Source organism: Tursiops truncatus, chromosome 16, assembly GCF_011762595.2.
Source record: "Tursiops truncatus isolate mTurTru1 chromosome 16, mTurTru1.mat.Y, whole genome shotgun sequence".
NCBI lineage: Eukaryota > Metazoa > Chordata > Mammalia > Artiodactyla > Delphinidae > Tursiops > Tursiops truncatus.
This window is the reverse complement of record NC_047049.1, coordinates 36,500,221-36,516,501: the sequence shown is the minus strand read 5'-3', so window position 1 is coordinate 36,516,501 and position 16,281 is coordinate 36,500,221. Positions and strand designations below refer to the sequence as shown.

At 42.5% G+C, this 16,281-nt stretch overlaps 1 protein-coding gene across 3 annotated transcripts in view; it reads right to left on the bottom strand.

Moving 5' to 3' along the window:
* Positions 1-16,281, bottom strand: part of LIPA (lipase A, lysosomal acid type) — a 101,068-nt gene that overhangs the window by 21,805 nt on the left and 62,982 nt on the right. For 2 of the 3 annotated variants that reach the window (XM_019942062.3, XM_073794227.1), the window contains exons 1-3: positions 14,150-14,303; positions 11,323-11,434; positions 9,140-9,257 (exon numbers count right to left, since the gene is read on the bottom strand). In XM_019942062.3, coding sequence (XP_019797621.1) covers positions 9,140-9,257; positions 11,323-11,433 — 229 coding nt within the window. In that variant the 5' untranslated portion in view covers position 11,434; positions 14,150-14,303. Of the gene's footprint in view, positions 1-9,139; positions 9,258-11,322; positions 11,435-14,149; positions 14,304-16,281 lie in introns of those variants that run through there. The other variant, XM_019942104.3, reaches the window with a different exon arrangement.

Genomic DNA, 16,281 nt, shown 5'->3' with positions numbered 1-16,281 from the left:
TCACCCTGCTGGAAAGGGGGTGACCCGCGGCAGAAGGAAACACAATAGTGCCGGGATCACAGAGCAGGGAAGAAAAACACCCCATCCTCGGGATGCCATTCGCCCCACCAGCCGCAGTGGTGGTCACTTTGATCGCTAAGCAACCAGAAGGCAGCAATCGGTCTGTCTCATTCACTGCAGCCTCCGTGGCGCCCAATGCTGAGTCTGCCACGTGGTGCTCGCTCCAGGCAAATTTGATGAATAAAAGCAATAATGAAGGAATAAAGGAAGGAAAGAAATAAAAAAACACCCAACAGCGCATAGTCACACACACAGAGATACCCACCCCACATATACCATGTGTGCTTTCCAGGGCACTGCCTTAATTAGAGTTTACTGTGTACCCAGGATGGCACTACGCCATTTAAGTTATCCTTCCTACGTTACAGACAGGGACTCTGAGGCATAGAAAAAAGAAATGATTTGCCCAAGGATGTAAATACAATTAGTATATGGTGGAACCGGGAACCATGTGATTACGTGACACCAAAGTGCTTGTTATCTCCATGCCAAACTGCCTTTCTGCTTCCCCTGCCCTTCTCTGCTACCACAGCCTGCCTTCAAACAGAGGTACGGTGCCTCTGAGCTCAGGGGGATCCTTAATTCAACGTGCTCTTGGGCAAGGAACACTAGAAAGTGCAGATGCTTTGGTCAACCCGGTCCCCAGGAGGACCAGGACTGTAGAAGCAGGTAGACTGAAGCCTTGGGCCGGAGCGATCATTGAGTAATCAGAAAAGGTTTGGGCTCTCCGAGAGCTCATGGTCTAGTGGGGAGGATCGAGGTTATAAGCATCACCCCTGACAGAATACGCTATTATTTATTGTCCTACCTGTCTTAAGTGCTATGAAGGAAACACACAAAGAGCGATGAGAATACGTGGCCAGGGGTCAGCCTGAGCAGGTGTGAGAGCTGGGGAACTCCTCCCTGAAGCGACATCGAGGTTAGGCAGCAGGCAGGGAGGGAGTACTGGAGGAGGGAGGGGTGCCGGGCACAGCGCTCTCTTCCCTTCCACTCTGACTCTTAGCCCCAGCTCCCACCGGCCAATATGAGACAAGCTGTGCTGTGCAGCTGACGCTGCCTCGTGATGCTCCGTTACGCAGAGGGTCTGAATACAGCCCCCTGCCCCGTGTACCATCAAGGTCCAAGTGAGCCTGGGAGTGAGCTCAGGGAGCTAGAGTCAACAAGCCCGGGCACTAATTAATGGCCCTACGTCTGTCCAGTGCCACTGGGAGGCGAGGAATTACATCCCAGCTGATCAAGGCCTCTGTTTAGCTTGTTAGAGCACTGCGTTTAGGAAATGGTTTCCTTAGGAACCACGTACAAGGGAAGAACAGAAAACCCAGAAATTGGTCAGAAACCTAAAACGTATAGTCAAAACCAAGGTTTTTTTTTTAAACCATAGCCTGATGCTCTTTCCCCCCGAAACCTAACTCACAAGCCACGTTGTGAATTTTCAATTATGACTCAAAAAGTTCAATGGGCAACCCCACGGCAAAGTTCAAAAACCCTGTTTGTGCACGAAGGCAATTACTCACACTCCAGAATGAACTCACTCACCAGGCCATCAGACACATACTGCTTTTCAGACATAAATGTTCCACGGTTGGTGCTTTTTTTGATGATTGCTTTATTTTACAGTTTATTTCCTAGTTAGGCAGAAGTAAGTCGGCCTCGCTGTTACTGTTGCTATTTTATGTGTTTTAGGCAAGGCCTTTCTCTATTTCTTTGTTTTAACCAACAAATAAATACGCTATCATAGGATCAAGTTGCTCAATACTTACTACGTAAGGCCGCACACTCCAGTTCAAAGGACACTGAACCCGGAGTCAAACTGGCTGGGCCACTAACTTTTGACCTAAAGCAAATCCCCTTCCCTCTTTGAACCTAACAGTCACGCCCAGTAAAATGAGAGTGTTGCTCTAGAACCTGGGTTCCCAAACCCAAGGATTTTCCCTTGGAATCCACTAGAGAGTTATGTTAAAAATGCAAGTTCGGGCTTCTCTGGTGGCGTAGTGGTTGAGAGTCCGCCTGCCGATGCAGGGGACACGGGTTCGTGCCCTGGTCTGGGAAGATCCCACATGCCGCGGAGCGGCTGGGCCCGTGAGCCATGGCTGCTGAGCCTGAGTGTCCGGAGCCTGTGCTCCGCAACGGGAGAGGCCACAACAGTGAGAGGCCCGCGTACCGCAAAAAAAAAAATGCAAGTTCTCCAAACTGCCGGCCCAGGCAGGACTCTGAGATCCTTCTAGTGCCAGCATCCCGTGACTTTCTGAAATAAGGCTGAGCAGATTAAAATATAACCACTTCCCTATAAAGGATGGATTTCTGAATTTCAATTCCCTTATTGGAGTTAGTGCAAAGTAGGGGTAGCTCAACACTTGATAGAGAAGTTTGCTTAACATTGAGAAACAGCCCACATACACTCCACAGGTCACTAACCGTTTTCTAAATACACATTTCAAGCTTCCTAATTAGTAGAGGTCTGACCAGACAGACAAAGGATTGCCTAAATCAGGGGATTCTTTAAAACAGTGTGGAATTGGTACAAAAACAGGCATATGGATCAATGGAACAGAATAGAGAGCCCAAAAATAAACCCACACACCTATGGTTAATTAATCTTTGACAAAGGAGGCAAGATTATAAAATGGGAAAAAGTCTCTTCAGCAAGTAATATTGGGAAAGCTGGACAGCTGCATGTAAATCGATGAAGTTAGAACACATCCTCACATCATACACAAAAATAAACTCAAAATGGCTTAAAGACTTAAACACAAGACATGACACCATAAAACTCCTAGAAGAGAGCATAGGCAAAACATTCTCTGACATAAATTGTACCACTGTTTTCTTACGTCAGTCTCCCAAGGCAATAGAATTAAAAACAAAAATAAACAAATGGGACCTAATCAAACTTACAAGCTTTTGCACAGCAAAGGAAACCATAAAAAAATGAAAAGACAACCTACGGAATGGGAGAGAATATTTGCAAATGATTCAATAGACAAAGGCTTAATCTCCAAAATATACAAACAGCTCATACAGCTCAACAACAACAAAAAAAACAACCCAATTGAAAAATGGGCAGAAGACCTTAATAAGACATTTCTCCAAAGAAGACATACAGATGGCCAGTAGGCACATGAAAAGATGCTCAACATCGCTAATTATTAGAGAAATGCAAATCAAAACCACAATGAGGTACCACCTCACACCGGTCAGAATGCCCATCATTAAAAAGTCTACAAATAACAAGTGCTGGAGAGGGTGTGGAGAAAAGGGAACCCTCCTACACTCTTGGTGGGAGTGTAAATTGGTAGAGCCACTATGGAGAACAGTATGGAGGTTCCTCAGAAAACTAAAAATAGAATTACCATATGACCCAGCAACCCCACTCCTGGGAATATACCCGGACAAAACTATAATTCAAAAAGATACATGCACCCCTATGTTCATAGCGGCACTGTTCACAATAGCCAAAACGTGGAAACCACCTAAATGTCCATCGACAGATGAATGGATAAAGAAGATGTGGTACATATATACAATGGAATAAAAAAGAATGAAATAATGCCATTTGCAGCAACATGGATGCAACTAGAGATTATCATACTAAGTGAAGTAAGTCAGAAAGAGAAAGACAAATACCATATGGTATCACTTATATGTGGAATCTAAAATATGGCACAAATGAACCTGTCTACAAAACAGAAACAGACTCATAGACATAGAGAACAGACTTGTGGTTGCCAAGGGCGAGAAGGGAAGGGAGAGGGATGGACTGGGACTTTGGGGCTGGCAGATGCAAACTATCACATTTAGAATGGATAAACAACAAGGACCTACTGTAGAGCACAGGGAACTATATTCAGTATCTTGTGATAAACCATAATGGAAAAGAATATGAAAAAAGAATGTCTATATGTGTATAACTGAGTCACTGTGCTGTACAGCAGAGACTGGCACAACACTGTAAATCAACTCTACTTCAATAAAGAAAATTTTTTTAAATAAAAATAAATCAGGGGATTCTTTACTGAGTCCACACAACCTCTGCATCTTAATATAAAATCTGTGTGTGCACAAATGTCTATTTTATTTTACTAGAGAGAGGATCCATTGCCTTCATGCACTTCAGAATCCCAATTCTGAAGACTGCCCGATATATCTCTTAATTAGGCCACCCACGCAGGCAACCTAGTGCTGCTGGTTGCTGTGAGGAACACAGAGGTGACAAAGACACAGCCTCTGCCTTCAAAGAGTGGTTGCAGGGAGGGACGGCGGGGAGAGAGAAGTACACACGTGAGTTAACCCCGAAGCAGAGGAAGAAAAACACCTCAGGAGGGGTGTTAGCAAGGCATCTGGGAGTTTGGAGGAAGTGTGTCTCCTTCATGCTCAAGCAGCATGTTAAGCTGGGTGGGGCTGGAAGGACAGAAAAAAAAAATGTTTTTAGGAATGCATAGAAATAAAGATGGTGGGCAGAGTGAACACCAATCCAGAGGGTTGTGTCACCAGCTGAGGCCCAGGGAGAATTTAGCAAAAGGGAAATAACTCATCTGGATTTCAGCATGTGAGAGAGCAGTTCTTTGATACTTATCACAGATACAACTTCAGTTATACCATTTGCAATTTGGCTATGGTGCCAATTTAAACCTGTGCAGTTGATAAATGATAAATGTTTCTTAGATGATGGGTAAACACAGCTGGCAACCAGTGGTTCTCAAGCACTCCTCATAAACCTTGTGAAAGAGGTATTCTATCCCATTCTACAGAGGAAGTCACCGTAGACATCATAGCCTATAACTGTAATCACTAGTTTGAGGAATCATGAAGTTCTTGCACATATCCATGGTGAACTTCAAAGGTCCACTGCTGTATAAAATGAGGGTGAACAGTAAAGACAACAGCTAGGACAAAATATTAAGGAATGGTGTTATCTTCATTTATGAGGCTCATGAAGATTGCTGAGTGGCCATATCATATAATTATACCTGCGCTCTACGAAGCTTAATCCTGCAAAACTACGTAAGACGGGTGAGAACAGGGAGGTTGGCAGAAAGGAGAGCAGTTGGCATGGGTAGAGGAGCCATGTGGCCAAGTTCTGTGATCATAAAAAACTTCCAGTGATCCCCAAGTGAGGCTCAACATACAATCAGAGGGGGTCACTGAGACAGGACTGAAAGATGCTCACCACACAGCTTTTTTTTTTTTTTTTCCTGCGGTACGCGGGCCTCTCACCGCTGTGGCCTCTCCCGTTGCGGAGCACAGGCTCCGGACGCGCAGGCTCAGCAGCCATGGCTCACGGGCCCAGCCGCTTGGCAGCATGTGGGATCTTCCTGGACCGGGGCACGAACCTGTGTCCCCTGCATCGGCAGGCGGACTCTCAACCACTGCGCCACCAGGGAAGCCCTCACCACACAGCTTTAAACTAAGGTTCCACAAGGAATGTGGTACCTATAAATAAATAATGGAGGTGACATCGGCAAGATGGCAGAATAGGAGATCCCCAGCTCTAGCCCCCGCACAGAAACTCCAACTTAGCAACTATCCACAGACAAGAATCCCTTTGTTAGCACCCCTGAACCCAGGGGTAAGGTTACAGCATCACAGAAGAACACAAAAACTGAGAAAAACTACATTAAGAAGGGTAAGAGGAATAGCTTCACTTCATCCTTGATAAATGAATAATGTTTTAACGTATCTTGTAATGACTTATAAATAGTACAGATGTACGGCATTATTTTCTTAAAAGCATTAATTTCTTAAAAGATAAGCAGACTGAATTTCCCTATTCCTGTTTTGAAATTCTTTCTCTCTCTCAGGTTCTAAGCTTAATTTCAGATGGCCAAGTAAATGGTCACAAGAGCATAAGGTACGATGGTGGCCTGGCGAAGAGAAGAAAGGGCTGAACTGAAGCCATATAACAGGGGAGCCTAGAGAGGACCTGACAGCTCCTCCAGGATGGGAGTCAAGAGTGACTATGCAGTTTCTGGTCTAGGTCCAGGAGGACAAGGGTGTGATTAATAGAGGGGGAGTCAGGAGAGGAAGGGGCATGGATGAGCTGGGTTCCATGTTGGGTGTGAAGGATTGTGTGTATTCTTTTTGTCTATCTGGCTTAAATAAGCCAAATTAGTACCACTGACAACACTGCTCCTGAATGGGAGTGAAGGACAGCGAGAGCCTCGGCTCCGTGCTCTGCCTTGGACCATGGAAATGCAAACCATCAGAGAAACACCTATGCAGTTTTCAGGAGAATCACAAATTCCTTTAGATAACTAAGTCACTTGTCACAGATTTCCTCCAAAACTCGCCTCTGAGCTTAGTTCACAGCAGGTGTTATATACATACCACTGATCCTCTACAGGGAGGCCTCGCAGAACAGAGGAAAAGGGTGGGGACTTAATGCTATCACCAGACTTGGTTCAGAGTGCATTCAGTCTGTTCCCCATTCTGAAAACCAAGGGTATCCACTGCCCCAATCCACACACCCCTGCCAATAAATGAATGAATATAGAATATAACCCGTAGAACCAGAGAGTGATAAAGACTAATGGGGAACTTTGAGATCATCCCAGCCAATCGACTGTTTTGACAGATGAAGAATCCAAGGCCCACAGAGGAGAAAGCACAGAAGTATTTAGGGGCAGGCGGAATTCTCCTGATTCTTCTTCCTACCACCTGAGAGCAAATCAAAAAGGATGCTTGGGCTTCCCTGGTGGCGCAGTGGTTGAGAGTCCGCCTGCCGATGCAGGGGACACGGGTTCGTGCCCCGGTCCGGGAAGATCCCACATGCCGCGGAGCGGCTGGGCCCCGTGAGCCATGGCCGCTGAGCCTGCGCGTCCGGAGCCTGTGCTCCGCAACGGGAGAGGCCACAACAGTGAGAGGTCCGCGTACCGCAAAAAAAAAAAAAAAGGATGCTCACTTCCCAGGGCATAGCACCTTCACCTGCAGTGGCTGAGATACATACCATAGGGCATCTGGCACTATATGCTTTAATTGCTGTAGGAAAGAGAAGCCTAGAGGTGGATATAGAAAAAGAAGAGGAGGCACATTCTCTAAGCATGTTTTTACTGTGGTTCCCTGCATTTTTTTAACAATGGCTCACACTACTAATTATTAGTCAACTAACCACTTTTAAGAGAAATAATATCAATACCTATTTTTCTTTATATGGGATCCGAAATCTGTATACAGGGTTTACTTCTTTTAAAAAAAGGGAAGGAAATCAAGATCATATGTTCACTCTGAAATAAAATATGTTTTGTGTGTCTTGAGCACAAGAAAAAATAGAAGCCCTTGCTGTAACTCATTGCTCATTTTGTAACATGCTTTTAAGAGGATCTGTAAATCATAAAACTCTCAAGAGTTAGAAATTAAATTTCAAAAACAGCATTGGCTGTCTTGACCAGGTAACATTACTGAAAGGCTCATTATAGCTAGAATTTATGGCAGAACAACATGGATAAATCAGATTATATTAAGAGAAAAACAGATTACAAAGCTCACATTAACACAGAGGGCTTTTAAGTTTGCTTTGAATAAAAATTTTCTACTCACATAAAATTTTAATTGAAGAAGAGATAGTTATCCAATTACCTTAATCTCACCTTAATTTCCTAAGTTTCTAAAATCAGAAAATGTTAAAAGAAAAAAAATAAGCTACATCTGGAGAGATGATTGACTAAGGATCAGATCCTTATTCTGATATCTAACAATTTCAAGTAATCTATATAGAAATTCCTCAATCCGCATTGGAAACCACAGTTTTGCTTGAGTTATAAGAAAAAATATGTATATATTTTAAGCCAAAACTATAAGAACTTTCATATATTGCTTATGAGAGTAATTACCAGAACAAGACCACATGAAAAGCAATTTAACAATATCTATCAAAATCACAAATCCATATATCCTCTGACCCAAAAATTCTATTTCTGAAAATGTATCTTATAAATAAACTTGCACACATACAAGGTTACTTACAGCAGCAATATTTGTTAATCGAAGACTAGAAATAGTCTAAATGCCCATTAATAGGACACTTGTTAAATAAATCATGGTACAGTTATACAGTGGAATACTATGTATCAGCAGAGATAAATGATGAAGTGCTCTCTGTATTGTATGGAAAAATCTCCAAAATCTTAAGTAAAAAATTCAAGGAACAAAAGAATGTGCATGATAAGCCACATTTTATATTAAAAGGGAAGCAAGGAAAAATAATAATTTATGTTTGCTTCTAAAGAGATTTTTTTAGAGATAAAGAAATTTAAAATAAAGAGATTTTGGAAAGATACATAAAAAACTAGGGAGGTGGAGAATGAGATGGGAGGGAGGTATTTCGCTGTGTATCTTTTTGTTCTCTTTGATTTTTGAACTATGGGAATACATTACCTATTCAAAAAATTAAGTAATTTTCAAACAGCAAGAGCTATCTACTTAATGCTCAAACCATTTTATTAAATGAAATGCTTCCTTATAACAAAGAAAGCAGAGATTTTAGCATATCCTCAAACAAACCTGACCTTCGAACCTTTAAGCGAAATATGAAATTAGATGACTCTTGTCCTTATTTCTTTAAAAGAAGAAGTGTTTTTTTTTTTAAAAGGAAGGAATTTTGCCTTTTTTTTTTAAATTTTTATTTATTTATTTATGGCTGTGTTGGCTCTTCGTTTCTGTGCGAGGGCTTTCTCTAGTTGCAGCAAGTGGGGGCCACTCCTCAACGCGGTGCACAGGCCTCTCACTATCGCGGCCTCTCTTGTTGCAGAGCACAGGCTCCAGATGCGCAGGCTCAGTAACTGTGGCTCACGGGGCTAGTTGCTCCGCGGCATGTGGGATCCTCCCAGACCAGGGCTCGAACCCGTGTCCCCTGCATTGGCAGGCAGATTCTCAACCATTGCGCCACCAGGGAAGCCCGAAGAAGTGTTTTTTATACACCTTGCATAAATGTAACATGTTGAGTACTTTGGTCTAAAAAATAATCCCATTTCAATGTTTTCAAGTTAAATCTGAACTTGGTTACTGACATAAAAAAAGAACCAAATTCCAGCAATGCTGTTAAATTTTCAGAGCTTTCCTTTCTCACCACAGAAAACACCCATACCTCTGTCAGAATGGTTCTTCCTCCCGTGGGGGATTCGGTTAAGGCAAAGAATATATCCATCTTCTGTCACAACTAGGTGTTCCTCACTAGGGAATCCCCAGTGAGAGATAATTTCACTCTGTGGAGCAAAGGAGAAGACAAAGTGTCAATGACATTCTCCAGGTTTTCCTTAAGAAATGAATTGTTACTGAAATTGCAGTCTGCTCAATCTAGTAGCCAACATCCCATCGCAAAAGTAAATCCTCCCCTTGTTTTACCTCTGTGTTCTACTCACAGATGTTCAGCTAAACCATTTTAACATGTTCTACACCAAGTGTGTCTTATTTTACCATAGCTTTGGGCTTCTTTGTTTCCATCCTGGCTCCCAGGTACAAATAAACACTTCTTTCTTTCTTTTCTAAATATGCCAGGTAATACTGTAATCTACCATTTTCCTTGTTTTAAGAGACCCCATCCTGGGAAATGAAGCATAAAAAGTATTAATCTGTTTTTAACCAATGGACCAATAAAACTACACTAGAATGTCAAGGTAGAGTTGAACAAGAAAAGAAAAAATGATTGTGATAGCATACGCTATTTGTTTTTCTCTTTCTGACTGACTTCACTCTGTATGACAGACTCTAGGTCCATCCACCTCACTACAAATAACTCAACTGCGTTTCTTTTTATGGCTGAGTAATGTTCCATTGTATATATGTGCCACATCTTCTTTATCCATTCATCTGTCGATGGACGCTTAGGTTGCTTCCATGTCCTGGCTATTGTAAATAGGGGTGGGATAGGGAGGGTGGGAGGGAGACACAAGAGGGAGGAGATATGGGGATATATGTATATGTATAGCTGATTCACTTTGTTATAAAGCAGAAACGAACACACCATTGTAAAGCAATTATATTCCAATAAAGATGTTAAATAAATAAATAAATTAAATGATTGTGGTAATCATTTTACAATATATACATAGTGCAAATCATTATGTTGTACACCTTAAACTAATACAATGTTATATGTCAATTATATCTCAATAAAACTGGAGGGAAAAGAGGAAAAGTAAGGAATTATGATCAAATTCACTACTCCATAAGGAAAGATCCATGGGGCAATTAATTGTTTTTTGTTTTCTTTTTTTTTAAACTGAGGTTATAGCTGATGTACAATATTATATGTTTCAGGTGTGCAACACAGTGATTCACAATTTTTAAAGGTTAAATTCCATTTATAGTTATTATAAAATATTGGCTACATTCCCTGTGTTGTACAACATATCCTCGTTTATCTATTTTATACATAACAGTTTGTACCAATTAATCCATGGGGCAATTGTTAATTGGGAGCTCAGTGGCATATGGATAACTCAATTATCCAGAAGACTTAGTGTAAATAAGTACTCATTATTCTCTCTACCACAAACACTTGAAAGGATTTAAGTTTATCATTCTTACAGGAAAAAAATTTTAAAATAAAAATGCTTTCAATTTTAAAAAAAACTTAAAAAGAAAAGATCTGGGACAAGAAATAAAATGTAACCTTAAGACCCAGATATCAGGTCATACTCTCTTGGCTGACTATAAATTTATCTCCATCTCCAAGGTTGCCTGATTCTTCAGTTGCGTCACTGCATCATCTGTTTTAAAGCTGCTGTTTTCTGTAGCAACATGTACTTTCCTGATATTTTATGCCTAAAATAAGGTATCGCCAGATTTAATTGTTTACTTAAGATTAATAACTTTGAAATGTTTTCATTACTCGAGGGACTATTTTTGCTTATTTGTTCTAACAAATTTTTTTTCAGATACTTTGATTTTTGTATTGAACTATGGACATTGGTAATCTGTCCTTGTTCAGCACATTGAGTATTAACATTCTTTCAAAGTTTTGACACTTTTTTTTATTGTTGTTTAAACAAATTCAGTGAGACTTAAAAATGAAATGAATGTATAAAAATATCACTTATCTTACTAAGAAGTATATGTTTTAACAGCAAATGAGGTTTGTAAAATACACATTACCTTTTAGGTAAAGTCCAGCTAGCTGAATCTAAGATTCGGAGAACAGGAAAAACATAATGTGATATAAAGAGAATAGAGTTTGTGGCTTCATGTAGCTACATAACTGGATTTCAGAAAATAATTAACATTGATCACAGATGCGCTTTTAAAAACAGATGACTTTGAGAAACTTACCACATTCATGTTTGTTTCAGGATCCACAGGTGCCAGCTTCCCTCTGGATACCTCGGAATGCAGGGTCCCAAGGACCAAACAGACCACCAAACACCAGAGCCACATTTTCATTCTGTATAAAACAGTCTGTTGTTACTTGTCTACACAAAGTTTTACTACACAAAATTATGTTGGTAAATAATGCTCCCATACAAAGTTCTGAACCAGGTTTAGGTCAGGTAAAAGTTAGGTAAAGGGCAAATATAGAACAAATGACTCAAGCCATACCTCGAAGCAAAAATTGAGGAATTCTCTTTTACTGGGAAACCTCCCACCTGCCACCCCCAGTTAATATGTGACATTTGGAGCCCAGAACACCCACTCACCTCCTCACCAGGTGGTTAAACATAATGTTCCCAGAGAAATAGCAGAAAGAAGGACTCAGAAGAGAATAGGTTGAGAAAAAGGAAGATCCCCCAAATTCCAGAGCCTGTTAACCTCCCACCTTTTCCTAATTGTAATTTAAACACTTTTAAGTTCAGCGATACGAGTTCTTGCTCCCACTGGCTATTCACTTCCCTCCGTGCATAAAATTACACCCAAGGGGAAAAGTGTCATGAAAGAAAAGAGAGCTTGCAAGAGAAATAGAGGGAAAGAAGACCACCCCTCTTTGCTTCTGAGACCCTCCAGCCATCACCAAAGACCATCTAGTTTCTGGCAGTGATGGCACAAAATCATAGTGTAGCAAAGACCTTGAAGATGGATGTTAAAGGCAAAATGAAGTGACTCTTCCAAGGACGCCCAGATGGTTAGAGGCAAAGCTGGGACAACAGCCCAGGCCTCCCACATTTTTCAAAATAAATATAATCATTCAAAAAGATGCATGAGTGTATACCCATACAAAGACTTGTGCAACAGCCAAACACTGGAAAAACCCAAATGCCCCTAATGGGTGAAAGGGTCAACATATTGTGATATATACACACTACTCAGCAATAAAAAGGAATGCACGTAAAATAACATGGATGAATCTCAAAACAATTATGGTGAGTGAAAGAAGTCAGATCATATAAATAAATATGTATGATTTCATTTCTATAAAACTCTAGAAAATGCAACCTTATCTCTATTGACGTAAAGCAGATCAATGGCTGCCTGGGGAGACGAGGGCCAGGAGCTAAGCATTGCAAAGGGAAATCTTTTGGGGGTGATGAACAGGTTAATGATGTTGAATGTATCACAGTTTCACATGTGTATACATATCAAAACATAAAGTTGTACATTCTAAATATGCCCTGCTATTGTACGTCAGTAATACAATACAGCTGTTTTTAAGTCTTGGGCTTAAACTGAGTATTCCACAAGTCTTAAGAAATTGGTTCTCAGAAGATTGCAAAAGTGAACTGACTCCCTTCTGTCGGTGCATCTCTTGATGGTGCTACAGTGATTTCTCCCAGCAGTGGTAAACCTGGAAATTCTAGACAGGAGGGGATGTTATCTTGAGTCTCTACTGGCAAAGCAAGCCCACTGTGCTTACTCATAAGTTTGTATTTCTCTACAGTGGTTGCGAAGGGCTGTACAGTTCCGGGCTACCTTTTATTATAAATATAACCTTCCAAAAGCCCATTATCACTCGGGAATAAGGAGTATATTGAAAAGAAAAGTGAAAGTCTGTAACCACAATTTGAAACAGTGAAGCCTCTGGCAGTATCTGCGTTTCCACTCAGGCCTATCCTCCGGGACCTTGGCCAGCTGTCCACAATGGAAGCTCCAGGAAGATAACAGCTGAAGCCACTCAACTGGAAATGTCACCCAGCTGATTTTTCCTTCCAACAAAACACTAGTTTTTCAACCTACTAGTCCAGTAATTGTCATAAGGATGAGGATTGAGAAGTTCAAAAGAGAAAAAGCCTCCTCCAGGATGCATGCAATGTGCTTTGCTGGGCTCTCTTAGCAACTTTTATCTCAACCCTTTTTATACTGTAACAATCCAATTAAGTACTTGTCTGTCTTCATTTTACCCCAGCCCAAGGGCAGAGCCAGCATCTGAGTCAACTCAACCCCCAGGACCTAGCAAAGTGTAGATGCACAAGACAGATTTTGAAAAATGGGATCGGGGCAGTCCAGAGTTCAGTGGCTGAAGAAAAGCTCCAAAGCAGCTTGTCATTCAGCTTTCTAATAATAACAACACCACTAGTAATTTCCGCTCCCATTTAATCTCCTGCTATGCGCCAGGCTTCCGCAGGCAGCGCTTCCGACCTACTATGTTAATTATGCCTCCGACAACTCTCTGCAGTACCGTTAGGTCCTTTTTCCAGGAAACTGAGCCTCACCCAAGTTAAGTACTGGAAGCAAAATGCCAACTGGTTAAATAGTATCGCCAAGATATTCACCAGGACCGATGTCAAACCGTTATCGACCACACCTTGACTAACAAGTTAGAGTGGTCTGCAGGCTGCCTGGGGGAGTTAATAGGAGTAAAGAACAAGGAGGAAGGAGGTGAGGGAAGCTGGGAATCAGAAATCCTGGGTGTCGCTGCAGCCCAGAGGTGACCGCGCCTGCCCAGGAAACCCGAGGGCACCTGGGAAACAGCAGGCAAATTCAAGACAGCCCTCAATTCCTGGGTCACCGCGAGATGCCTCGGGCGGCCACCTGCAGAAGAGGCATCCACAGGTGCTCCAGGTAAGACGCGCCGGAGACCAGCGCAGAGAGTCCTGCCGGCGTGCGGAGGCTCAGGGCCGGCTGGAATGAGCCTTGGAAGCGGTGCGGGGCCCTGGCCTCAGAGCCCGTGGGGGGAAGCCGAAGCTGCGGCACCCGCACCTGGCAGCGCAACGGGGCCGGCACTCACCTGGAGCAATCCTCCCGGGCCGCTGTCCACAGCCGCAGTGCCAGCTCGCGGGGCTGGGTCCCCGGCTGGGACCTGGAGGGGGCGGTGACGGCTGGACGCCAGGGCCCGCTCCCGCCTCCGGCTACCAGCGCCCCCAATCAGAGCAGCCGGCCGCCGGGAAGTGCCGCGGAGACACCGCCCAGGCCTAGCGCCGCCGCCGCTTCTGAGAGGGTCCGCCGCTGAAGCGGAGCATGCGCCATGGACCAAGAGGTGCGGCGCCCTGCGGCCTCCTCCCCGGCGGAGTCGATTACCAGCTACACCTGCAGGCCGCACCCGCCCGGTCTCCTAGCGGCTGCCCCCGGCTCTGCCCCAGGGGCTCTTGCAGGGCCGCCACTCTCTGCGCCTAGCACGGAAAACATAGGCTCTACGGATGAAAAGAAATTATATGCTACGGATAAAGCCCTTAGCGGTGTGCCTGCTGCAAAGTAATCTTACTGTACATTTTATTTTTATTGCTAAGATGCCTAGCATTATTAAGACACTAGGGGTATAGTAGCCAAACAAGAGCCCTCTTCTCCTGCTTACATTCTAATGGGAAGAAACACCATGAATAAATTAAAAAATGAGGTAATGGAAAGTGCTATGAAGAGCAATAAAAAACTAAAGGGATAATGAAGGTGGGTGCTATGTTATGCACAAGGTAATCAGGAAAGGACTCTCTGATGAAGTGACACCGGAGCACAAACAAAAAGGAGGTGACTCAGAGCCATGTGGATACTGGGGAAGGAGCATTCTGAGATGAGAGAATAGCAAATGCAAAGGTCCTGAGGCAGGAATATTCTTAGTAGGTTCTAATAAGCGAAATTCGGTCAGCGTGGCTGGAACAGAATGCACGTGGTGGAGAGTGGTAGAACATGAAGTCCTAGAGGTGCCTTGGGGGCCAATTGTAACGACTCTGCTATTTCTTCTGACCAAGATAAGAAGCCATTGGAAGGTTTTCAGGAGAAAGGCAACAAAACCTTGCCAGTCATATCACTTGTAAATATTTTTCCCCATTCCATAGGTTGTCTTTTTATTTTGTCAGTGATGTCCTTTGCTGTGCAAAAGCTTTTAAGTGTAACTAGATTCCCCCTCCCCTTTTTTTGCTTTTGTTTCCTTTGCCTTTGGAGACAGATCTAAAAATATATGTATATATTACTATGATTTATGTCAAAGAATGTTCTGCCTATGTTCTCTTCTAGGAGTTTTATGGTTTCAGGTCTTACATTTAGGTCTTCAATCCATTTTGAGTTTATTTTTGTATATGGTGTGAGGAAATGTTCTAATCTCATTGTTTTGCATATAGCTGTCCAGTTTTCCCAGCACCACTTGTTGAAGTGTCTTTTCTCCATTGTATATTTTTGCTTCCTTTGTCATAGATTAATTGGCCATAGGTGCGTGGGTTTATTTCTGGGCTCTCTATTCCATTCCCTCTTAATAGTTTAACTGCCAGCAGGCCATTTTTCACTTTGTCACAAAGAAGGGGCCAATTGAGTCCTGAAGGAAATGGGGGAGCTTGCCCTGTCAATATTGGGGCAGGGGAGGCTTCCAGGTGAAGATTCAGAGGGTGGCAGGGGTAGAGGTAAGGATGGGGAAGTCCATCATGTATGGCTACATAAATCCTTGCAAGAACTTTGGCTTTTACTGATTTGAAAATGCTTTTGTTGTTTTATTTTAACATTGCTTATTATTGAGTTTGTGGTTGTTCTGTGATACACTTACATGATATTTTAAAACAATGAAATTGTGCTTATGTCTTTAAACAATTTGTTTGCAGTGACTTCTATACCCCTTGTAACATTATAATCCACAAATTTCTGTTGGAGTTCTATAACATATTATCATTTTAAAAATGATTCATGGTTCAAAACAAAACAAAAACCAGACAAATGAAAAAACAAACAAACCAAAAAAACTCAGAGGAGCTATTAAAGTAGAGAGAGAGAGGGCAATTACACTTTTTGTCTGTACCATTCATTTCATTACAGAGAAGGAATCTTCCAAAGAAGAGAAGAACCAGGCTAAATCCCTGGGATCTTTAGGAGAAAAGAAGGGCTGAAAGGGAGCAGACTGAGACCTGAGTAAAGGCCACAGTGGTCAGCAGTGCTGGGTTC